General features: G+C 37.5%; 1 protein-coding gene across 3 annotated transcripts in view; it reads left to right on the plus strand.

Annotated features, from left to right (window-relative positions):
- Positions 1-26194, plus strand: part of NPHP3 (nephrocystin 3) — a 49183-nt gene extending 22989 nt beyond the window's left edge. The window contains exons 15-28 of one of the 3 annotated variants that reach the window (XM_044252357.1): positions 306-388; positions 2213-2351; positions 4179-4343; positions 13874-13968; positions 14514-14636; positions 17196-17385; positions 17546-17787; positions 18795-18870; positions 20078-20205; positions 21285-21525; positions 23275-23400; positions 23968-24083; positions 25313-25486; positions 25711-26194. In XM_044252357.1, the coding sequence (XP_044108292.1) occupies positions 306-388; positions 2213-2351; positions 4179-4343; positions 13874-13968; positions 14514-14636; positions 17196-17385; positions 17546-17787; positions 18795-18870; positions 20078-20205; positions 21285-21525; positions 23275-23400; positions 23968-24083; positions 25313-25486; positions 25711-25723 (1911 nt within the window). In that variant the 3' untranslated portion in view covers positions 25724-26194. Of the gene's footprint in view, positions 1-305; positions 389-2212; positions 2352-4178; positions 4344-13873; positions 13969-14513; positions 14637-17195; positions 17386-17545; positions 17788-18794; positions 18871-20077; positions 20206-21284; positions 21526-23254; positions 23401-23967; positions 24084-25312; positions 25572-25710 lie in introns of those variants that run through there. The other 2 variants (XM_044252358.1, XM_044252359.1) reach the window with 2 other exon arrangements.
- Positions 26195-26847: the final 653 nt, after the last annotated feature.

Genomic DNA, 26847 nt, shown 5'->3' on the forward strand with positions numbered 1-26847 from the left:
TAAGGGAAATTGAAGTTTCCTGATTGTTAAATACATGGGCTCTTAAACTACTAACAAATATAGAAAAAGCAATAAAAAACATTTGGGGCTTAAGTTTTACTTTATTATATTATATTAAGCAGGAATGTTTAAAAGCAGAACATCTGCGGTCCACCACTGCGTGGCAGTGATGTCACTATTCAGGTGGCAGGAACCATGTCATTTCTGCCAGGGATATTTGTTGAAGACTCTGTAGTAAAGTCAATTTCATTTCAGGGTGGTTTTGTGTTTTTGTGTTTGTTTTGTGTTCTGGTAAACTGATGCAGGAGAAGAAGTTAGAACGACACTGTCGTTCTGCTACGACCTGCAATGCCCTTTATGTCACCGTTTTCGGCAAAATGATCTCATGGTAAGTGGTGGCGATTTTACATGATCTGCATGTTTTGTGTTTGCTGCAGACTGCTTCCTCACCTTGTGAAACTGAGAACAATCATTGCGGCAGTCTCTCTCAGCCACTCACATCAGATTCTGTGGGTTCTAACAGTGATACTAACATCCTGGGAGAATGGGACTCATGACTGCAGATTGGTGATAGCCCATGCATTACAAGAACGTATTGGATATAGTTGTCTCATTTGCATCACACTGTTTCCCTGTTGGGGGTTGCCAATGAAGGCCATCTTTGCCCTCCATGGGGCCCATGGGTGCTCCTTGTCACCTGCTTGAGCCCCCTAGCTTTGAGAAAGTGAGGGACAACTGAGGCAAACACGTGCTGTTTTGGGGTGACCTTGAATATTATTAGTAGGTAGGTATATAGGAATTTTTCACTGTCTCTATTCTTATATCCTGATAAACCTTTCATCTTAGGTTTTTCTGTTCTAGATACCCTTTAGTCATTTGTCTTTAGATAAACCTTACAAAGTGTAACTATGTTTCTTCTTCAGTACCTCACCTTACTTTGTCTCTTCACAACCAGAGACCAAAAAAGATGAATATGGTTTTGGTAATCATTGCAATGGACAGTAATTGTACTCCCGACTCCTATTCTAAACCGTGAATCTCATACTCTTGGCTCTTAATTCCACATTCTCATCTTGAGAACTAGATTTGAAATGAAAACGTCTTCTACAATTTTGACTTGCCTGTGATATTCCCACAATCTTCTTCCACTGTCTCCAGTGCGTCTGGCCTCTGTGAACATCAGAAGCTGGACTGAGTCCACTCCAAGAGCAGGAGTCCCTTTCCACACATTCCATAATATTTATTGAATTTAGCTATTTTAAGAGTGTTGACACAAAATGAACAAACTTTCAGAACCTCTAAAAGTAAGAAAGAGAGTTTTATTCAAGCCCAAGTTAGGACAGCTGCCTGGGAAACACAATCTTCATGGGGAAGAAAGTGCTCTGGAGAATGGACAGTTCTTATGGGTTATATACCTTTTTTATGTCTTGTAAAAGCTTGAAAGATGATAAATCATGTTTTTTAACATTAAAAAATGCAGACGGTAGAACCATTGGTCCATATCTTACAGACAGATGGTTTTCCTTTAGGCTGCTCACTTACAAGGCAGATGTACAATGTGTGCCTGCTGGGCCATAAATAAGACTTTTGGTTTAAATAAAATTGATGTACAGTAATGCCGATTTAGAAAGAAATCTGAAATGGCTTCCCATATATATTAGGCCCTTAGAAAGTTTATTAGGCCTATAGACAGGGCCTATAGACCTTTTATTTATTTTTTCTTCTCTATATATATTCATATTTAAAAAAGAAACTATTAGTGAATAATGTGTAATATTTTAAAACAAACTACCCTTTTTACTGATTGTCTTAAGCTTGATGGCTCCTAAATCCTGACTCTAAATAAATTTAACTTGCATGGTTAACTAATAACATTTATAATTATTTTCCTGCTTCCTGTATGTAAGTAGCATGTTTCTAGATGATTAGAACCATGACTTACTCATTTCTGTGTTCTATAATGTGCAGTAATTGCTTGACACATAGTAGGTTCCCAGCATGTGTTCACTGAATTGAGCTAACTAGTATACTAAAATAAAACTGATGACTCAAGCAGCCCCATACAAGTGTCATATTCCTATATCATGTTTTATTGAATTACTGTTTTCATTTGAAGTATAAAAAATAGAGACCACATTGTTTTTATCTACCCCAAATTTTTCACAGATGTTGGCTGTCTGTAAGAAATTAAATCTATTCTCAATTCCAACAGTGCTGGAAGAGCAGGCAATTTAGATAAAATCCTTCATCAGTGTTTCCAGTGTCAAGATACTATTTCATTATATAGACTTGCTCTGCGATCTATCCAGGAGTCCATGGCAAATGATATGGATAAAGAACTAATGAAACAGGTAAAGGATAATAAACTTATAAAACTCATAAAAGTTTGGGGGCGCCTGGGTGGCTCAGTGGGTTGAGCCTCTGCCTTCGGCTCAGGTCATGATATCAGGGTCCTGGGATCGAGTCCCGCATCGGGCTCTCTGCTCAGCAGGGAGCCTGTTTCCTCCTCTCTCTCTCTCTCTGCCTGCCTCTCTGCCTACTTGTGATCTCTGTCTGTCAAATGAATAAATAAAATCTTTAAAAAAAAAACTCATAAAAGTTTGCATTTATGTGTGAATTGAAGAAAATAGTAATTTTTTTTAAATCTTTGCTTAAGTATATTTCAAGCATATACAGGAAGGCTGGCTGCCATACCTATGGCCAGAAGTGATAGCTCAAGAAATTTGCATTTTCCTAATTACCATTGAAATTTTTCATCTGTTCATGTTTATTGGCTATTCTTGTTTCCTCTTTATGTGAATTGCTGATTCAGGTCTTCTTACATGAGTTTTAATTGAGTTGTCTTTCTTATTGATCTCTAGGAGCTCTTAAACATTGTGCATACTGAATACAAATTCTGTTACAGAGTTTGCAGATAATTATCTTTTTCCAGTTTGTTTATTGACTTAACTTTTTAGTATCATTCATTATACAGAGTTTTATTTTGTTGAAGTCAGATTTATTAATAGTTTCTTTCATGGTTTTTGCCTGTTATATCTTATTTTAAAAATCTTCTATTATCCAAAAATATTTTGTTATCATAAGAATGTTCGCATATGTATTTTTCCCTTTAAAATGTTTTACACTTTCGTTCTTCCTGTGTGAGTCCTTAAGAACTTATTTTTGTTTATTATGTGAAGAAGGAATCTGCTTTTTAATCTTTTATCATATGGCCAGCTAATTTCATTTTACTAAATAGCACATCGTTTCTGCTGATTTGGATATCACACTCAACAAATTAACATGAGTTTGTTTTCTGACCTCTTCTGTTCCAGTTTTGCTTATTCGTTGCTTATTCGCTGCTTATTTCTGGTGTTAGCAAGCTTTCTAGTTCCAGCTACTCACCTTACCAGGTTTAAGGGCATACCTTCCATCCCCACTGTGGGTGTGAAAACCCAAGCCCTTAAATTACTGAGATTGCTGCCTAGCCGATACCCTCACTTTCCCCAGGGACAGTAACTCCAGCACTTAGCCCTCCGATGTTTGCTTTCCTATTCATTTTTGGCACCTGGGGGATTTCCCTTTCCCTTTTGCAGGCTCACTTGTGCTTTTAAAGGTATTTCGTTATATGTTGTCTTATGTTAACAGGCATTTATAGTAGAAGAACCATTTTCTTCTACCATCTTCCCCAAATTGGAACTTTGTCATTAGTTTTAATCTATTTCCTGAGGTTCCAAGTTTTTTTCTTTTTTAAAAAGATTTTATTTGTTTGTTTGAGAGAGAGCACAAGCAAAGAGAAAGGGAGGGACAGAGGGCAGAGGGAGAGGCAGACTCCCCAGGGAGAGGCAGATTCCCCACTGAGCAGGGAGCCTGACCCAGGGCCGCATCATGACCTGAACTGAAGGTAGATACTTAACTAAGTCACCAGATGCCCACAGAGGTTTTAATTTTCATCAAACTTTTTTCTGTGTGTTGTCTTTCACATGCTAGATTTGATGTATACACTATCTTATTTCTGATTATTGTCTTTTGGAAAGTGTGTTTTATTCTAAAAAATATGTTTCTTCCTTTATTAAATCATTTGAATAATAAGTTTGAATAAGAAGTTAATAACCTTAAAAGAGTTATAGAAATTTTAATGGCTTTTTCTTACTTATAGAGGTGGCTTATGATCATTCTTAATTCATTTCTTTACCTAGATTCTCTGCCTCATAAATGTTAGTCACAATGGCGTGAGTGAATCAGAACTGATGGAACTCTACCCTGAGCTTTCCTGGGCTGTCTTGACCTCCCTTATTCACAGTTTACACAAAATGTGCTTATTGACTTATGGTTGTGGCTTGCTCAAGTTTCAACATCTACAGGTAAGTGTTTTTTTTAATAAGGTTTTTTACTTTTAAATGTCAACATACCAGGAGATAGTCCAGGATGGCAGAGGAGTAGGAGATCTTAGTTTTGTCTGGTCCCAGGAACTCAGCTAGATAGCTATCAAATCATTCTAAACACCTGTGAACTCAACTGGAGAGCAAAGAAAAGAATAGCTGCAAGTCTACAAATAGAAAAGCAATCACTTTCTGTAAGAATGACAAGATGGAAAAACTCATACCTCAAAAAAGAGAACAAGAGGCAGTACTAACGGCCAGGAACCTAATCAGTATGGATATAAGTAAGATGTCAGAACTAGAATTCAGAATAATGATTATAAAGATAGCTAGCTAGGCTTGAAAAAAACATAGAAGACACTAGAGAATCCATTTCTAGAGAAATAAAAGAACTAAAATATAATCAAATTGAAATTAAAAAGGCTATTAATGAGATGCAATATAAAATGGAAGCTTTGATGAATGTGGCAGAAGAGAGAATTAGTGATATAGAAGACAAAATGATGGAGAATAAAGAAGCTGAGAAAAAGAAAGATAAACAACTACTGGACCACAGGGGAGAAATTCAAGAGATTAGTCATACCATAAAGTGAAACAATATTAAAATAATTGGGATCTCAGAAGAGGAAAGAGTGGAGCAGAAGGTATATTGAAGCAAATTATAGTGGACAGCTTCCGTAGTCTGGGGAAGGAAGCATGCATTCAAATCCAGGAGGCACAGAAAACTCCCCTCAAATCAATAAAAATAGGTCATGATCTCTGGGTCCTGGGATTGAGTCCCACATCAGGCTCCCTGCTCAGTGGGGAGTCTGCTTCTCCCTCCTTCTCCCTCTGTCTCTCCCTACCACTCATTCTCTCCCTCTCAATAAATAAAGAAAATATTTTTTAAAAAAAAATTAGAAAATCTGGAAGAAATGGATGCATTTCTGGAAACTTATACACTACTAAAACTAAAACAGGAAGAAATAGAAAACCTGAACAGACTCATAACCAGTAAGGAAATAGAAGCAGTAATCAAAAACCTCACAACAGACAAGAGTCCAGGGCCAGACAGCTTCCCAGGGGAATTCTACCAAACATTTAGTGAATACCTGTTCTTCTGAAGATGTTTCAAAAAATTGAAATGGAAGAAAAACTTCCAAACTCCCTTTATGATGCCATCATTACCTTGATCTCAAAATGAGACAAAGACCCCACCAAAAGGTGAATTACAGACCACTATCCCTGAGGAATATGGATGCCAAAATTCTCACCAAGATACTAACCAATAGGATCCAACAGTACATTAAAAGGATTATTCACCACCACCAAGTGGGATTTAGTCTGGGGCCACAAGGGTGGTTTGATATCTGTAAATCAATCAGCATGACACACTACATTAATAAAGGATAAGAAACATGTGCTCCTCTCAATAGATGCAGAAAAAGCATTTGAAAAAGTACAGCATCCTTTCTTGATTAAAACGTTTCACAGTGTAGTGGTGGAGGGAAGATACCTCAAGATCATAAAAGCCATGTAGGAAAAGGCCACAGCAAAACTCATTCTCAGTGGGGGGAAAAACTGAGAGCTTTTCCCCTAAGGTCAGGAACATAAAAGAGATGTCTACTATTACCACTGCTGTTCAACATACTACTAGAAGTCCTAGCCTCAGCAATTAGACAACAAAAAGAAATAAAAGGCATCTGAATCAGCAGAGAAGTAGTCAAACTCTCAGTCTTCACAAATGACAAGATATGCTATGTGGAAAACCCAAAAGACTCCACCCCAAATGGCTAGAACTCATACAGGAATTCAGTAAAGTGGCAGGATATAAAAGTAATGCACAGAAATCATTTGCATTTCTATACAATAACAATGAGACAGAAAAAAAGAAAAATTGAGTCAATTCCATGTACAATTACACCCAAAACCATATACATTGGAATAAATCTAATCAAAGAGGTAAAGGATCTGTACTCTAAAAACTATAGAACACTCATGAAAGAAATTGAGGACGACACAAAGGAATGGGAAAACATTCTTTCCTCATGGATTGGAGAACAAAAATTGTGAAAATGTCTATGCTACCCAAAGCAATCTACCCACTCAGTGCAATCCCTATCAAAATACCATCCACTTTTTTCATGGAACAAATAATTCTAAAATTTGTATGGAATCTGAAAAGACCCTGAACAGCCAGAGAAATGTTTAAAAAGGGAACTAAAGCTAGTGACATCACGATCCTAGACTTGAAGCTCTATTACAAAGATGTAATCGGGACGATGGTATGCTACTGGAACAAAAACAGACACATATCAATGGAACAGAATAGAGACCCCAGAAGTGGACCCTCACTCTGTGGTCAACTAGTCTTTTGAAAAAGCGGGAAAGAATATCCAATGGAAAAGACAGTCTCTTCAACAAATGGTGTTGGAAAATTGGACAGCCACATGCAGAAGAATGAAACTGGACCATTTTCTTACACCATACACAAAAATAGACTCAGAATGGATGAAAGACCTTAATGTAAGAGAATAGAGGCTGCAATCTCTGTGACCTCAGCCAAAGCAATTTCTTTTTAGAGAACTCTCTAAAGGCAATGAAAACAAAAGTAAAAATGAACTGTTGGACTTCATGATGATAAAAAGCTTTTCACAGCAAAGGAAACAGTTGACAAAACTGAAATATGACTGACAAAATGGAAGAAGTTATTTGCAAATGTCTTATCAAATAAAGAATTTGTATCCAAAGTCTGTAAAGAATTTACCAAACTTAACACCCAAAGAACAAATAATCCTGTCAAGAAATGGACAGAAGATATAAACAGACATTTCGCCAAAGAAGACATACATGGGGGTATAGCTCAGGGGTAGAGCATTTGACTGCAAAGAAGACATACAAATTGCCAACAGACACATGAAAAAATGCTCCACATCACTCAGTATCAGGGAAATACAAATCAAAAGCACATGGGTGGTTTTGGGTGACTGGGTGACTCAGTGGGTTAAGCGTCTACCTTTGGCTCCAGTCATGATCCCAGGGCCCTGCACTTCAAGTCCCATATCGGGCTCCTTTCTTATTGGGGAACCTGTTTATCCCTCTGCCTCCCACTCCCTCTGCTTGTGCGCTCTCTGTGACAAATAAATGAATAAAATCTAAAACAAACAAACAAACAAAAAACCACACATTGAGATACCATCTCACACTAGTCAGAATGGCTAAAATTAAGAAATCAAGGAATGACCGATGTTGGCAAGGATGCCGAGAAAGGGGAACCCTCCTCTTACACTGTTGGTGGGAATGTGAGCAGGTGCAGCCACTCTGGAAAACAGTATGGATTTTCCTCAAAAAGTTGAAAACAGAGCTACTCTATGACCCAGAAATTGCACTATTAGGTATTTACCTCAAAGATAGAAATGTAGTGATCCGAAGGGGCACGTGAACCCAAATGTTTACAGCAGTAATGTCCACAATAGCCCAACTCCGAAAAGAGTCCAGGTGTCCACTGACAGATGAATGGATAAAGAAGATGTGGAGTGTGTGTGTGTTTGTTTGTGTTTGGGGGGGGTGGAAAACTACTCAGCCATCAAAAAGATAAAATGTTGCCATTTGCAATGACGTGGATGGAACCGGAGGATATTATGCTGAGTGAAGTAAATCGATCAGAGAAAGACAGTTATTGCATAATATCACTCATATGTGGAATCTAAGAAACAAAGCAGAGGATCAGTGGAGAAGAGAGGAAAAATACAACAAGACAATATCAGAGATGTAGACAAACCATAAGAGATCTTAATCGTAGGAAACAAACAGGTTTGCTGGAGAGGAGAGGATAGGGGGAGGGGGTAAGTGGGTGATGGACATTAAGGAGGGCACATGATGTACTGAGCCCTCAGTCTTATAGAAGACTGAAGAATCAAGAAAAAAGGTCGTGGAGGAGTAGGGGATCCTATTTCAGCTGGTTCCCTGAATTGAGCTAGATATCTCTCAGACCATTCTGAACACCCATGAAATCAGCCTGAGATGTAAGAAGATATATCTGGGTCTCTACAAACAGAATATCTCTGGCAGTTGGTCTTGAGGTATGAAGTGGGGAGCCATGATTCTGTGGGCGATATTGAAAGATAAATGGAAGGAGAGGGAACCTCTGGGAACTTGTGCCAGAGCACAAAAGCTTCCCACACTGGGGACTGAGCTCAGACTCCCAAACTGGTAGTGTCAGGGAAAGGACTTTAGGGCAGCCCCCCAGACTAAAATCTGAAGCTACTGGGGCGTACTTGCAAATGGGGGTGGCTTATGGTTTTAGAAGCACAAAGAACAGAGACATGCCTGGCCCTGGGAGTGAGGGCTGGGAGTACTGCTGTGGGGCACACAACCCAGGACGCTGTGGTATTTAGCAGCACAGACCAAGAGGGAGACAGTGTGGTCTGGAGAGCTCAGTGGAGAGCAGACTGTGACCTCTCTGTTCTGAGACAGAGAGATATGGACCCTTCTTCTCTGACTCTTAGAAGAGATGTGGAAAGCCACTACAGAGCAAAAGCCCCCCAAAACGGGTTTTCACTGAGCCTATCACCCCCCCCACGGGGGCAAGTCAACTCTGTCCAAATAGGGTTGTCTGAGTAACAGTGCAGCAGGGCCCTCCCCCAGAAGACAGACTGGAAGAACAAGAGGGGACAACTTTAAGGTCCCTGTAAAACAGGTACATCTTGCTTGGGTTGTGGTCAATAATTTGGACTCTGTACATTCCCCTAACCACCCCTCAACAAAATGACTAAGAGGAGGAACCCCCAACACAGGAATGATTCAGAGATTGAGGCCTCTGCCACAGAACTAATGGATATGGATATAACCAAGATGTCAGAAATTGACTTCAGAGTAACAATTATCTAGGTGATATCTAGGCTTGAGAAAAATATTAATGACAATATATAATCTGTAAGGGCAGAAATTATATCTAATCAGGTAAAATTTAGAAATGCCATGAATGAAATGCACTCTAAACTGGATACTCTGCCAGGGTAAATGAAGCAGAAGAACAAATTCATGAGCCAGAGGATAAGATGATAGAAAAGAAGGTAACTGAGGTGGCATGGGAAAAATAAATTAAAACCAGAGTATCGAGGGGCACCTGAGTGGCTCAGTGGGTTAAAACCTCTGCCTTCGGCTTAGGTCATGATCCCAGGGTCCTGGGATTGAGCCCTGCATCAGACTCTTTGCTCAACAGGGAGCCTGCTACCTCCTCTCTCCCTCTCTGCCTGCCTCTCTGCCTACTTGTGATCTCTGTTTGTTAAATAAATAAATAAATAAATAAATAAATAAAATAAAACCAGGGTATTGAACTAAGAGAATAGTGGCTCAATGAAAGATTCCAATATCAGAACTATTGGGATCTCTGAGTGGGTGAAAAGAGAGAGAGGTCTAGAAGATATATTTCAGCAAATTGTAGCTGAGAACTTCCCTAATCTGGGGAAGGAAAGAAGCATTCGTGTCTTAGGGGCAGAGAGGGCCCCTCCCAAGATCAATGAGAACAGATCAATGCCATAACATATAATAGTACAATTTACAAATCTTAGATCCAAGGAAATAATCTTGAAAGCAGTGAGGGGGAAGCGATTTCTTAGATACAGAGGGAGGAACATCAGAAAAATGTCAGACCTGTCTAGAGAGACCTGGTAAGCAAGAAAGGGTTGGCAAGACATGTTCAGGGTACTGAGTGAGAGGAATATGCAGCCAAGGATACTTTATCCAGACACGCTGTCATTCAGAATGGCTGGAGAGACAAGGAGCTTCCAAGACCGGTACAAACTGAAAGAATATGTGACCACCCAGCTGGCCCTGAAAGAAATATTAAAGGAGTCCTATAAAAGGAGAAAGACCCCAAGAGTGACAGAACAGAAATTTAGAGAGATGATCTATAGAAACAAGGACTTCACAGGCAACATGATGACAATAAAATAATATCTTTCAATAATCACTCTCAAAGTGTATTACCTAAATGTTCCCATGAAACAGTGCAGGGTTGCAGATTGGATAAAAAGACATGACCCATCCATATGCTGTCTACAAGAGACTCTTTGCGCCTAAAGATACTTCCAAACTGAAAGTGAAGCAATGGAGAACCATTTTTCGTGCCAGTGGACCTCAAGAGAAAGCTGGGGTAGCAATTCTCATATCAGACAAATTAAATTTCAAGCTAGAAACTGTAGTTAGAGATACAGAAGAACACTATATCACTCTTAAAGGGTCTATCCAACAAGAAGATATAAAATTGGGGAACATCTATACCCCCAACAGGGGAACAGCCAACTATATAAGCTAGCTGTTAACCAAAATAAAGAGACATATTGATAATAATATATTAGGAGACCTCAAAACTCCTTCTCAGCAATAGACAGATCATCTAAGCAGAAAATCAACAAAGATGAGAGCTTTGAATGATACACCGGACCAACTGGACCTCTTAAATATATACAGAACATTCCACCCTAAAATAGCAGAATATTCATTCATCTTGAATGCACATAAAACTCTCCATAATATACCACAGACTGGGTCACAAATCAGGTCTCAACTGATACCAAAAGATTGAGATTATTCCCTGCATATTCTCAGACCATAATGCTTTGAAACTGGAACTTAGTCACAAGAAAAAAATTGGAAGAAATTCAAACACTTGGAAGCTAAAGACCATCTGCTTAAGAATGTTTGGGTCATCAGGAAATCAAAAAAGAGCTTCAACAATTTTTGGAAACCGTTGAGAATGAAAACACGTCAGTGCAAAACATATGGAATACTGCAAAGACAGTTGTAAGGGGGAAATACATAGCCGTCCAAGCCTCACTCAAAAAAAAAAAGAAAAGAAAAAAGAAAAATCCCAAATACACAAATTAAGTTGATACCTTAAAGAACTGGAGAAAAGAGAAAGAACAAAAATAAAGCCTTAGCCACGCATGAGAAGAGAAGTAATTAAAATTAGGGTAGAGATCAATGAATTAGAAACCAGAAATACAGTAGAGCAAATCAATGAAGTTGGTTCTTGGAAAGAATTAATAAGATCAATAAACCACTGGCCAGACTTACCCAAAAGAGAAGAGAAGGACCCAAATTAATAAAATTATGAATGAAAGGGGAGAGATATTGACTAACTCCAAGGAAATAGAAACAATCATCAGAAATAATTATCAACAGCTATATGCCAGTAGATTAAGCAACCTGGAAGAAATGGATGCCTTTTTAGAAACCTACAAACTACCAAGACTGAAACAGAATACATGAACAAACACTTCTCCAAAGAAGATATAAAACGGCTAACAGACACATGAGAAAATGTTCATCATTATTAACAATCAGGGAAATCCAAATCAAAACCACATTGAGATACCACCTTACCCCAATTATAATGGCAAAAATTGACAAGGCAAGAAACAATAAATGTTGGAGAGGTTATGGAGAAAGGGGAACCTTCCTACACTGTTGGTGGGAATGCAAGTTGGAAAACAGTGTAGAGGTTCCAGAATAAGTTAAAAATAGAGCTACCATATGACCCAGCAATTGCACTACTGGGTATTTACCCCCAAAATATAGATGTAGTGAAAAGAAGGGCCACATGCACCCCAATGTTCATAGCAGCAATGTCCATAATTGCCAGACTGTGGAAGGAGCCGAGATGCCCTTCAACAGACAAATGGATAAAGAAGACGTGGTTCATATATACAATGAAATATTACTCAGCCATGAAAGGATGAATACCCAACATTTGCATCAACATGGATAGAACTGGAGGAGATTATGCTAAGTGAAATAAGCAAAGTCAGTTATCTTAAGGTTTCACTTATTTGTAGAACATAAGGAATAGCATGGAGGACATTAGGAGAAGGAAGGGAAAAATGAAGTGGGGAAATTTGGAGGAGGAGACAAGCCTTGAGAGACTATGGACTTCGGGAAACAAGCTGAAGGTTTTGCCGGGGCAGGGGGTGGTTAGCGCGGTGATGGGTATTAAGGAGGGCATGTGTTGCATGGAGCGCTGGGTATTATATGCAAACAATGAATCATGGAAAACTACATAAAAAACTAATGATGTACTGTGTGGTGGCTAATATAATATTAAAAAAAAAAGACTGAAGAATCACTGGCCTCTACCTCTGAAGCTAATAATACATTATATATTAATTAGTTGAATTTAAATAAAAGAGTAAAAAATTTTTAAAAGCCATCATACATCATGCTATTTTAAATGTTTCAACTATAAGACAAAATTGAAATCTGAAATTTGGCATTACCAAATTTTTTGCACTGATTTTAGATTAAATGTAAAATTGGGCTAACATTTTTATGAAGTACCTTTATGAAATGACTATTATAGCAGTGCCCTCTTATCCCCAGCGGACACCTTCTGAGACCCCCAGTTAATGCCTGAAACTGGGATAGTACCAAGCCCCATATACACTATGTTTTTTCTTTAAGTACATACCCATGATAAAGTTAAATTTTCAATTTAGGGATAGTAAGAGATTAAGAAACATTATAATAGAACAGTTGTAACAATATACTCTACTCCCAAGTTATGTGAATGTGATCTCTCTCAAAATATCTTATTATAGTGCATTCACCCTTCTTGTAATGATGTGAGATTACCGGTAAAATGCCTACCTGATGAGGTGAATGATGTGGGCACTGTGATCTAGCATTACATCATATGGACCTTCTGACTATAATATCAAAGGAGGATCATCTCCCTTCAAATCCCAGTTGTCCATGGGCAGCTAAGGCTGTAGAAACTGAAACTGGGGATAAAGAGGGACTTAAAATTCTTTAAAAAGCAGTTTCTTTCTGAAAGAGGAAAAAATATTTTTTTCAATTGTATGTATTATTGATTGCTGGTGTCATTATTTATGTTTTAAGAGCTTGGGCTCAGCAAGTGAGCATGCCTTAGTTCACAATTCGGCCTCTTCACAGCTAACAGCTCTGTAGCCTTGGGTAAATTCTGTAAGCCTTGGGCAGATTTTTCTAGCCTACTACAGAGGTTGTGAAGTGAATCGACAGATTCTTGATCCTAGTAAGGTCCTAGGCATGACGTCTAGTATGTAGTAGTAAATACTATCAAATGGTATAATTCTTACCATCTGCAATGCCGTGGTTGACTTATATGTATACAAATGTGAATGAAGTCTTTCATGGGAGTATGCTGTGTAATATTTGCAGGTGTACTATGTTTGTAATTTCACAGGCTTGTCTTTCTCTATTGTGTATTGCTTAAATATAGTCTTTCCGGTACTTTTTCAGTCTACATTTCTGATAATTTTTACTGCAGTAACTAGAAGTTTAAATTAAATTGTGTTTTAAGTGCTTCCAGGAGATTTTTATTCTTTATCAGCTTATCACATAAACATATCCTGAATTTTAAAAGTCTTTTGCCATCTCTATTATACATCTGTAAAATTAAAATAATTACAAATTCTTGTTTATAAATTAATTGTTAGATATATGGGGACTTACAGAAAATAAACTGCAATATTTTTTCTTTTTCTTCCCAGGCTTGGGAAACAGTAAGACTGGAATACATGGATGATCCAGCCATTGTTTCTTCATGTAGGCAAAAGCTAATCAACTATTTCACCATGCAGCTAAGGTATTATGAATATCCGTATTATTCTTCTGCAACATGTTTTACCCCTGTCTTTAATTCTCTCTTCCTTTGCTTATAACTTAATGTATAAAAATTTAATTATTATAGAAAAGATTTATTCATCTCCCCTGTTAATGTCAAAAGAACAAGAGATTATTATGTAAGTCTTTTAATATCATGCAAAGATTTAAACTTACATGAAATCAATATAAGATCATTTTATTATTTATTCCAGTTTAATCGTTCAAAAATATGTGTGTGTCTGTATACTGTGTGTATATATTTGCGTTGATTTTTTTTTTAAAAGCTCAAATTTAGGAAAACACCTTGAGAATTTGATGAGTGGTCCTGATATCACTGTATTTATTTTCTTAGATTATTTCTTAGAGCTTCTGATTTTGACCTAATTTTCTCAGATTAGATTTTATTTAAAGAGTCGGAGATAGATGCCAAACACATTTTTCTCCCTTCAACATTTGTCTGAAGACTTTGGAGGTAATTTCCTTGTTGGAAGGTATTACTGAGTGTTGTCCTTTCCATTCTGACAGTCAGGACCGAGTGACTTGGAGAAGTGCAGATGAGCTCCCTTGGCTTTTTCAGCAGCAGGGAAGTAAACAGAAGTTGCATGATTGCCTTCTCAATCTCTTTGTGTCTCAAAATCTTTATAAAAGGTAAGAAACTTATTTGTAGAATACCTTCTGAAAAAAAAAAAAAAAACAGAGTTAAGTGGTTATTTGGTATAACAAAGAAAAATGGCATTTTAAATTTAGCTTTAATATAAGACCTGAAGCCATAGAACTCCCAGAAAACATAGGCAGTAAACTGCTTGACATCAGTCTTGGTGATGATTTCTTGTATCTGATACAAAAAGCAAAGGCAACAAAAGCAAAATAAACAAGTGGAATCACATCAAACTAAGAAAGCTTCTGCACAGCAAAGGAAACCATAAACAAAATGGAAAGGTAGCCAAATGAATGAGAGAAAATATTTGCAAATCGTATATCTGCAAAGGGGTTAACATCCAAAATATATAAAGAACTCCTACAAATCAATAACAAGAATCTGATTTAAAAATGGGCAGAGGGGGGCGCCTGGGTGGCTCAGTGGGTTAAGCCGCTGCCTTCGGCTCAGGTCATGATCTCAGGGTCCTGGGATCGAGCCCCACATCAGGCTCTCTGCTCAGCAGGGAGCCTCCTTCCTCCTCTCTCTCTCTGCCTGCCTCTCTGCCTACTTGTGATCTCTGTCAAATAAATAAATAAAATCTTAAAAAAAAAAAATGGGCAGAGGATCTGAATAGACATTTTTCTAAAAAGACATCCAGATGGCCAACAGATACATGAAAAGATGTTCAACATCACTAGTCATCAGGGAAATGCAAATTGAAAATTGAGATATCATCACACACCTGTTGGAATTACTATCACCAAGAAAACGAGAGATAACAAATGCTAGCAAGGATGTAGAGAAAAGGGATCATGTACTATTGGTAGGAATGTAATTTGGGACAGCCACTGTGGAAAACAGTATGAGGTTCCTTAAAAAATTTAAACTAGAACTGCAATATGACCCAGCAATTTCACTTCTTGCTGTTTATATCAAGAAAACAAATACAATAATTTGAGAAGATATATGCACCCCCATGTTCATTATAGCATTATTTACAATAGTCAAAATAGAAAACAACCTAAGTGTCCCTTGATAGATGAATGGATAAAGAAGATGTGTGTGTGTGTATAAATGTGCACATTATATACACACAATGGAATATTATTCAGCCATAAAAAAGAACAAAATCTTGGCATTTGCAACAACATGGATGGATCCTTAGGACATTACGCTAAGTGAAATAAGCTAGAGAAAGACAAATACTATATGATCTCACTTATATCTGAAATCTAAAAAACAAAAACAAAAGTCAAACATGCCCTTGGTGCAGAGAAGAGATTAGTAATTGTCAGAGTGGGCAAAGTGGGCAAAAGGAATAGAAAGGTAACAACTTCAAGTCATAAATAAGTCTTGGGGATGGAGACTATAGTTGATAATTCTGTATTGCATATTTTAAAGCTGCTAAGAAAGTAGGTCTTAAAAGTTCTCATCACAAGAAAAAAAAATCCTTTAACAGGGATTACAATTATGTACAGGGACAGACATTAATTAGACTTACTCTGGTGATCATTTTGCCATACAGTAGTTCCCCCTTCCCATGGAGGGATACTTTCCAAGATCCTCAGTGGGTGTCTGAAACCACACATAATTCTGAGCCCTATATATATTGTCTTTCCCTGTACATACATACCTGTGATAAAGTTCAATTTGTGAATTGGGCATAATAAGACATTAACAGCAATAACTAATAATGAGATAGAATAATTATAATAATATACTATAATAAAGGTTATATGAATGTGGTCTGTCTCTCAAAATATCTTACTGGACTGATCCTTCTTCTCATGATGATGTGAGATGATAAATGCCCCAGTGATGAGATGAAGTGAGGTGAATGGAGTAAGCATTGTGCTGGAGCCACGGGCTACTATTAATCTTCTGACCTTACGTCAAAGGAGGAGCATTTGCTCCCGGACCATGGTTGATGGCCACTAACTGAAACTGGAGAAAGGGAAACTGGGGCAAAGGCAGACTACTGTATATACAAATATCAAATCATGAGTTGTACACCCAAAGCTAATAAATTTGGATGTCAATTATATCTCACAAAATAAATAAATTACCAAACCACCCCCATAATGCTATAATAAAAATGAGATTTAGAGCAGAAAGCAGCTGGCAAAGAGGGACATCTGAGTGGGCCAGGAAGGACAGATGGAATTAGATTCGGCTGTAGCATTTAGCTAATTGGGAAAGAAGGCAGTGTGAGGTCTCCCACTCAGAATGGGATGTTTTTAGTAAGTGTAGTGACAGCAGCCAGCATTACGGAGTACTTGCTATCTGCTGTCATCTGCTTATAGTAGCACCTGAGGCAGATCAGTTTGGTGACCCCCCCCTTCTGCAGATAAGGATGATGAGGTGTAAGAGGTCAGACCACCTGCTCACCACCACACAGCTAGGAAGGGATGGACACAGAGGACAGTCAGAGGACAGTCTTATCTCCCTCTATGCTGTACCTGCCTGCTAATGAAGCATCAGTAGCCTGACGTGAATTCTGGCATTTTCATTCAGTAGTGGGTTTTAAAGCTTGTTTTTCATTAAATTACATTTTTTGGTTGAAACAGAGGACATTTTGCGGAGTTGCTGAGTTACTGGCAGTTTGTTGGCAAAGACAAAAGCGCAATGGCAGCAGAATACTTTGATTCATTGAAGCAGTATGAGAAAAGCTGCGAAGGCGAGGAGAACATGATTTGCTTGGCTGATCTTTATGAAACCCTGGGGCGATTTCTCAAGGATCTAGGCCTCCTCAGTCAGGTAACTCCAGCAGGGAGGAGGCAGGGGTGGGTTTTTCCTGGTTGGCTTTTCTCTCCTAGCTAGGAGTTAGTGTCGCCTTCATTTGTTGTGCTAACGAGACTGCAGATGTATAGCATCTCACTTACTGGTACTGGCCTTTAACCTTTTCTTCCCCCCCTAGGCTGTGGTGCCTTTGCAGAGGTCTCTAGAAATTCGAGAAACAGCTTTAGATCCAGATCACCCAAGAGTAGCTCAGTCCCTCCACCAACTAGCAAGTGTGTACGTGCAGTGGAAGAAGTTTGGCAATGCGGAACAGCTGTATAAACAGGCCTTAGAAATCTCCGAAAATGCTTATGGTGTGGAACATCCCCATATTGCTCGTGAACTTGAGGCACTGGCAACTTTGTACCAGAAACAAAATAAGTAAGACTTAGATCAGTAATACTCCGGTTTTATGATGGGGTATCACAGTTCTTAATGTCCTTAGGGGTAAGCTTTGTTTTGTGGCTGTGTAATTTTTTATCCGATATCTTTTGAATATACCATGTTCAAAGATTATTCTTGGTGGCAAGTCTTTGTGGAGTAAACAGAAAATTAGTACTACAAGATTCATCTCCATTTGAAGATGAATGGATGATAGAACATGGACTTTGGAGTCATATAGTCGGGTTTGAAGTTGGGCTCCTTCACTAACTAGCTTTGTAATCTTAAGTGCACTGCTAATAGAGGGCTGCAAACTATTGTTGATAGGCCAAGTCCACTAGGCCCCTTGTTTTGTAAATAAGGTTGTATTGGAACATAGTCACATTTTTTCATGTACATATTATCTGTGGTTCCTTCCGTGATGCAACAGAGTTCCATAGTTGAGGTAGAGACCATGTGGCTCACAAAGCATAAAATATTTACTATGTAGCCCATTCCAGAAAAAGTTTGCCAATCCCTGGTGTAATAAAAAAATCTATTAGACACGCACTGAATGCATCTTTTCCTCTATCAGAAATCATGTATCGTTAATGATACAGATTGGATTTTTTTCTTTTAATTTCTAGAGGTATTGTTTCACACAAATTTCGTGTGAATTTCTCATTTATATTTCACCAGAAATTAGCATGTACAGAAGAAGGTGTTGGAGTAAACTAAAAGTTTAGATTTTTGTTTAGTTAGGGGATCCTTTAGAGATTCAGAATGAGTTAAATCAGTTAAAAATCTGTTAAATGTCAGCTACTTGGAGGATTAGATGTTTTGTTTGATTTTGTTTTATGAGGGTTTTGTTGAAGATTTTTAATTATATGTGACTATCATTTTTAGAAATTATGCTACATTTAAGGGCCCAAAAAAGCTTTATACTAGGTAAGGAATGCTTTCATCTGACTGAAATATGATACTTTGGACATGTTTCTTTTGTTTGACTTTATTGTTATTTTTTTAAGGTATGAACAAGCTGAACATTTTAGGAAAAAATCCTTTAAAATTCGTCAGAAGGCTACAAGGAGAAAAGGCAACTTGGTAATGCCTTTTGTGTTGTGGTTTTGTGTTGTGGTTTTAAACTAGAGGGAAAGAGCATCTCTGAGTATCATAATATAGCTGTGTATACCTCACATGTTTAAGAACTTGAGATATTAAAGTGATTTCTATAAAAATACTAACATTGTCTTACATATATATAATACATGTTTAAGTATTAGTGTTACTGAGAAATACAACTTAACAGACTTTTTAAAAGTATATAAAACAATATACTATGGTTATTTTGCAGTATATACATATGTGAAATCATTATGTTGTACACCTTAAACTTACACAATGTTTTATGGCAATTATATCTCAGTAAACATGGGAATTTTTTTTGTTTGTTTGTTTTAAAGTGGGACTATAAGGTTCATTTGAAGGTTAGACTTTGGAATAAGAACTTAAAAGCTGCTTCAATCTATAAAGGAAAGGCAAATTAAAAATTTTAATATGTTAGATTCAAATGCAAGGAAATTCTTACCTTTGAGCACATACACATAAAATTGTTTTCATTTTTCCAAGCTGCTGATAAAATCTAAATATAGCCTGTTTTAATTTCAAATGCTATGTACGTTTTTTAAACTGAATATATCTGACACACAACGTTGTGTAAATTTTAAGATGTATAGCATGCTAATTTGATACATTCTATATTGTAATATAATGGCCATCATAGTGACAGCACCTCTGTCACATCACATAATTATTTCTTTTTTGTGGTGGGAATAGTTAAAATCTAATCTTTTAGCAAGTTTGATGATTGTAATACAGTATTGTCTACATTCACTATACTGTGCATTTGATCTCTATGATTTATTTGTCTACTATTTTTCAAGTGCTGGGTGCAGTTTTAAGTACCCGATTTTTTTAAGTTAAACCCTTAAAGCCATGGGATTGGTAAATATCTGCAGGTTAATTCTGTGTCCTGATCTTTTCAAAGCCCTTGGGACTCAGTTCACTTTGCTAAAATAGCTCATCATTACTTTCTCAAAACAGGTTTTACTGAATTTTAGAGTGTGATATCAGGTGGAAGTATGTGCACTTGCAATATCCACTGGATTAATTCAGTGTGATACTTAAACTAATTGTTATCTACTTTAAAGGGAGCAAAAGGAGAAAGGATTTCATAGATCTCCAGTGTAGTGTTTCAGAATCAAGGACTGTCCTTAACTTGGTACCTATTCTCCATTTGTGTTTGCTTCAGTATGGATTTGCCCTTTTACGTAGACGAGCCCTGCAGTTAGAAGAGCTCACGTTAGGAAAGGACACACCTGACAATGCTCGGACCCTCAATGAGCTGGGCGTTCTCTACTACCTTCAGAATAACCTGGAGTGAGTACCATGATGCTAGTAATAAAAATAAGTGTCCATTGTGTCTCTCACATGGAAAGCTACTTTCCATTTCTATCAAGTCAAGCTAGAAAAAATTGACAGAAACCATGCCAGATTTCACGTGTGGTGGGTTGAACATACAGCTACGCTTAACAAAGGCCATGGCATTTTTTCATGGTTTCTTGTCACATTGTTTCTTTTATTAGCTAAAAAAGTTATTCTGTAGCATCCCTAGTATGTTTTATATGATTACAAAAAGTGTTTTGTATAGATGCTGTACATGAGAATTCACAGAAAAAACTTGGCACCAAGGGAGAATAAAGGATAGAATGTAGATGGCTGCTAGTTTGGGTCTTCAGTTCATTTGGACTTATAAGATGTTAACATTTATGTTAATATTTATATTTATTATAAAAGATGTTAATATTTATGTTAATATTTATACTCTAAAAAATGTTTTTGGGCTTCTTTGGATTTCAGAAAACTAACACATTTGATACTCTGGATGTCAGAAAAACGTAACAAATACTTATCTGGCTTCGGAAGGGATACTTCAGTTAAAAACAACCTGAGGGTTTTGAAGGAGCGGTGGAGGGGGAGGTTGGGAGAACCAGGTGGTGGGTATTGGGGAGGGCACGTATTGCATGGAGCACTGGGTGTGGTGCAAAAACAATGAATACTGTTACACTGAAAAGAAATTTTTAAAAATTTATATAGTAGCTACTTCAAAGGGAAAAACAATGAATACCAAAATCTTTTGAATTAGGTCTTTTTATTTTATTTAAAGGTATCAAAAGTTTGTTTTGGAAAATATGGGTTTGTCTTTTAGGAAACGTCAAAATGGAGAACTGAGGCAATCATCTAGCTACTTTAGGCCCTCACAGTATCATTTTTATTTTTTGGAAAAGGGCAGGGAGGGATATGGACTAGGAAAGAGGGAGAGAAAGGACTTTGAGCCAAATCCCTCATATCAACTGTCTTGGATTTAAGAATAAAAATGCTTCAGTTCTCTACCTAACTAGGGCCAAGGAGTCTTTAGAGAATAAATTATTTAAACCATTTTGGGGTTTTGTTCATAGAACTGCTGACCAGTTTCTGAAGCGGTCCTTAGAAATGAGAGAGCGAGTCCTAGGACCAGATCACCCTGACTGTGCCCAGTCTTTAAATAATCTGGCAGCTCTATGCAATGAAAAGAAACAGTATGATAAAGCAGAAGAACTTTATGAAAGAGCTTTAGACATTCGGAGACGAGCACTAGCTCCTGATCACCCTTCTTTGGCCTACACAGTGAAGCATCTTGCAATCTTGTATAAGAAAATGGTAAGTAATCTGTGGCATGCTTACATGTATTTTAAGTCATAATTACTGTCAGCAAAATAATTTGTCTTCTTGGGGTGTCTGGGTGGCTCAGTCAGTTAAGTGTCTGCCTTCAGCTCAGGTCATGATCCCAGGGTCCTGGGATCAAGCCTCTCATCGGGCTCCCTGTATGGTAGGAAACCTGCTTCTCCCTTTCCCTTTACTGCTCCCCCTGCTTGTATTCCCTCTCTTGCTGTGTCTCTGTCAAATAAATAAATAAAATCTTTTAAAAAAAATTCACACACAAAAAATAATTTGTCTTCTGATGGACAGATTATTTTTTATGAACTTCTCAATCATGATGATTAAATTTTTTAACAAATAGCTGAGTAGAACATTAAAAAAATTATATCAGACTTAAATAAGGTACTGGTGTAATTTTGTTAAAATATATTCCAAATACAAATGCATTCATCAACATTCTAATTGGAACTTATTATTTCAGAAGTTCTAAAATTCAACCACTATTAAGTTTTATGAGTTAAGCAGCCATAAACACAGCAAATTACCTAGCTGTCAAAGGTGAAGGAGGAATCTCTGTAGGTGAATAAATAAGCATTTATATTTCACAGTTTCAGGGCACTTGGGTGGCTCAGTGGGTTAAAGTCTGTGCCTTCAGCTCAGGTCATGATCCCAGGGTCCTGGGATCGAGCCCCGCATCGGGCTCTCTCCTCTGCAGCGAGCCTGCTTCCTCCTCTCTCTGCCTGCCTCTCTGCCTACTTGAGATCTCTGTCAAATAAATAAAATCTTTAAAAATAAATAAATTTCATGGTCTCTTTTCTTTCCCTATAATGAAATGTAACCATTCTTTTCCCTAGGGTTCTAGCTTAAGTGATTTTTTGGAATTTTTTTAGCTGTTCTTAAAAAAAAAAATAAAAATGCCAGTGAAGTCTGATTTCATTTCATTTAATGCAATTAGAGTGCTACATAGACTAAACTATCTTTAGACTTTGTAAGACCCTTGCTGGTCAACCTGGCCCTGAAGTTAATGCTTTAGTAAGAACAGAGCATTGTTGCTATTTCTGCCCAATTTTTTTTTTAAGATTTTAATTAATTTATTTATTTATTCGTCAGAGAGAGAGAGAGAGCACGAGCATGCAAGCAGGCAGAGTGGCAGGCAGAGGGAGAGAGAGAAGCAGCTCCCTGCTGAGCAAGGACCTCCCAATGCGGGACTTGATCCCAGGACCCTGGGATTGTGACCTGAGCCAAAGGCAGCCGCTTAACCAACTGAGCCACCCAGGCATCCTTTTGTCCAACTTTCAAGTGAAAAAGAAATAATTAGAGGACGACCGTGGTGGCTCACTTGATTCAGCATCTCTAATAAATAAAATCTTTTAAAAAATTAAAGAATCTTGAAGGGATTTGGTGGGAAATGAGATTTTATTTTTGGTGTGGTATCTAAATTATATACAGTAGCAAACATTCTACTGGCATATTTTTACTTCACTGGGAACTGAGTGATACTGTGTGTGGTAAGCTTTATGAAAGGGCTTTCTGAATTATCAAAGAAAGTATTTTTACATTCAATGTAGCTTTATACATATCCCATTAGATTTCAGTTATCTATAAACTGAACCATTAAAGCATGAGAAGATTATTTCTGAAATTTTTTCCTCAAAATTACTAATAGAAAATTTTATTTATGGGAAAAGATTTGATCAGATAGTATTTATTATTTTAATATTTTTGTTAGATTTCACTTTTGTTTTTTAGGGGAAACTTGACAAAGCTGTACCTTTGTATGAGCTGGCTGTTGAAATTCGGCAGAAATCCTTTGGCCCAAAGCACCCCAGTGTAGCTACTGCCCTGGTGAACTTAGCTGTTCTCTATAGCCAAATGGTAAGTTCCCACATATTAGTAACTCTTTATGAATGATTTTAAGGTAGAAAATATAAACATGAAATAGATGTGGCACAGTAAAAGTAACTGAAGAAAATTTAAATTACTAATGCTTCCTTTCGTATTTGAGAAATTACTGAAGTTAGATTTGTAAGATGGTCCCTTCCTCTTAGTGTAAAATACCAACTGAGTATTTATTTAGTTCATTGCATAAGTTTCATTTTTAATCCTGGAGACTCGTACCTCTCTATGTCTAATACTATCTTTAAGCTGTGGCATTTGCCCATGACAGGTGAAAAGCACATATACCCACTGAGCAATAAGGAAACAGGTTTTCGCTTTTATTATTGGATTCAGGTCAGTAGTCACCAAGCTGGGTCTAGAACTTAGGTCTCTAACTTTCTATTATATGCTTCTACCATGATGATTAGTAATAAATTTTTTATCTGTAGGGGGATATTAACTTTTTAAAGGGACTTACCCAGTAGATCAGCTTAGTCTAGAATGTTAATAGTAATTTCAGCAACTCAGTGTGTTCAAGTGAATATTACTGCTTTTTTTAATAAGAAAAAACACATCGAAGCCTTGCCACTATACGAAAGAGCATTAAAGATTTATGAAGACAGCCTGGGTCGGATGCATCCTCGAGTTGGAGAAACATTAAAAAATTTAGCCGTGCTTAGGTAAGAATTTTTTCAGCTTCCTAATAACAGCCAAACCCCATTTTAGAACAGCTTTAATTTGACTTATCACAGAACACAATATTTAATGCTAGTTGTTTTTTCTTGGAAGAGGGGAAGGCGTTGTTTTGTGTTGATTTACTTCAAGATACTAAAGTGGTATCCAGAAGTGAAATCAATGTTGCATAATATGTTTTGTAGAAGAATGTATCATGTAAATAGTGAAAGATGATTTACATTTGCGGCTAACTGGTTCTGGGGGTAATATGGGCAATGTACTGTCCTCAAAAATTAATTTACCATTAAGTGGATGTTGACTTGGGGATGCTTAGGTAGCTCAGTAGTTATGCATCTGATTCTTGGTTTTGGCTCAGGTCATGATCTCAGGGCTGTGAGACTGCGTCCTGGTCAAACCCTGCACTGGGCTCCACACTGGGCCTGGAGCCTGCTCAAGATTCTCTCTCTTCCTCTCTGCTCCTACCCCGCCACCCCATGTGCACACTTTTCTCTCTAAAAAAAGTGCATATTGATTTTGCTTTGTCTGTGTTTGTGTATCTCCGGATGCAGAGCCTTCCCATTAGCAATCCACTGCATCCATTACAACATGGTCTTAATGGTATATGTATGAGGCACTAAGATACACGTTAGCAGTTCAGAGAGAAGAGTCTGGGTATTTTGTTTTACAGGTCTGCCTGAGTGAATGCACACACTGGAAATAGGAGAAAATGGGGACTTATCCACAACTTGTTATTCTGTATCCTATAAGGTCATTTTTTTTTTTTTTTTAATTTGACAGACAAAGATCACAAGTAGGCAGAGACAGGCGGGGGCGGGGGGGGGGGCGCAGGCTCCCCGCTGAGCAGAGAGCTGGGACTCAATCCCAGGACCCTGAGATCATGACCTGAGCCGGAGGCAGATGCTTTAACCACGGAGCCACCTAGGCGCCCCCCTATAAGGTCATTTCCATTTAAGAGGGTATATTCTCAATTGGGTAAATTGGAAGGGGAGGTGAACCATGAGAGACTATGGACTCTGAAAAACAGTCTGAGGGGTTTGAAGTGGCGGGAGGGTGGGAGGTTGGGGTACCAGGTGGTGGGTATTATAGAGGGCACGGCTTGCATGGAGCACTGGGTGTGGTGAAAAAATAATGAATACTGTTTTTCTGAAAATAAATAAATTGGAAAAAAAAAAAGAGGGTATATTCTCATTTTAATGATTTTTTTCTCTCAAAGCTATGAAGAAGGGGATTTTGAAAAAGCTGCTGAACTATACAAAAGGGCGATGGAAATAAAAGAAGCAGAAACGTCACTTTTGGGTGGAAAAGCTCCTTCCCGACACTCCTCAAGTGGAGACACATTTAGCTTAAAAACAACCCATTCTCCTAATGTTTTCCTTCAAGGACAGAGGTAATAGCAATTACAATTCATTGTAAATGCACCTTAGGATTAAATAATTAAGAAACACTTGGAAATAAGAATTTAAAACAAAGAATTTTGAGTTTGTGTGACTTAACTGATATTTGAGTGAAATTTCATTAAGACTACATTGAAGTTTGAGTCATGATTGTATATTAGCTGCTAAAAAGAATTAACTTTCTAATTTTTTATATCCATGGATATGGACACATTAGAACCCTAAAATGATGAAACTGATCATGAAGAGTGGTTGTTCTCTGTTCAACAAGACCTGGCATAGCTATGAAAACAAGGAGTTCAATTCTATAATTCTTCCATCTCTCAAGAGCTATGTTGGCCTCACCATTCCTGGTTGTGCTTTTCAGCGGTAGCCTGGCCCAAATCTCTACCTCAAAGAAAGTTTCAAGGAATAAAGGGATAATGTTTATGGAAGGTTTGAACTGTTTTCTGTAAAATGAACTAGTAACAGTTGTCTCTGCTACATTTTTAAAAACTCTACCTTTTCCATGAGCAGACTGGGCTAAGCCCTCTGCTTTCCACTCTCTCTACATTGTTCTGCTGTGTTATATGTATCTGCAAAATCTGAAGTTATTAATGCAGTAGTCAAGCTCTTAGCATTCTTTGACCTTCCCCAAAACAGGGACATGACAGTCTCCTCTCCTTTCCTAAATGCCCTAAATCTCTTCATTTATTTCAAATTCAGATTAGTCTATTTTATATGAAAATGAAATGTTTTACAAATATTGTGACTTTTGGTTTTGCACCCTTTATGTATTTATATGTAATAAAATCTTCAATTCTAATACCTGTAAGATTCCAACATATTAATTACAAAGGTAAAAGATAAAATAACCATACCTGGCCGTTTTAAAATAAAAGCGCAATTTCAAGGTTTTTCCCCACTTCAGTTTATACAAGAGAGATGTAGTTAGAGAATTATAAATACTTCAAACATTCAAAAAATACTTTCATGTTGTCCACACTCAGAGTAGTTTGATCAAATTAAGTTTTGGTGACTTTATAGGGTTTTGGTTAATGTTATGTAAGCCTTGGCTACACGGAGGGTGGTCCATGAACCAGAATCATCAGTACCACCTGGGAGCTTATGAAAAATTAAGACTCTAGAGCCTCTCCTCAGACCTACTAAATCAGAATCTGCAATTTGGCTGGATCCCCAGGTGATTCACATGCACCTAAGTTTGAGAAGCAATGGTCTGATTTTAAGGTACTACAGTGGCGACTTAGAAGAAATTTGGCAGGAGCTTATAAAATGAGCGTTGTCTTCCCCTTTTGAGAGAAGTTCAAAAGGAAAAAAGATTAAACATGACCATAGTACATCTTTCTGGGTTTGC

Source organism: Neovison vison, chromosome 6 (genome assembly GCF_020171115.1).
Source record: "Neovison vison isolate M4711 chromosome 6, ASM_NN_V1, whole genome shotgun sequence".
Taxonomy (NCBI): Eukaryota; Metazoa; Chordata; class Mammalia; order Carnivora; family Mustelidae; genus Neogale; species Neogale vison.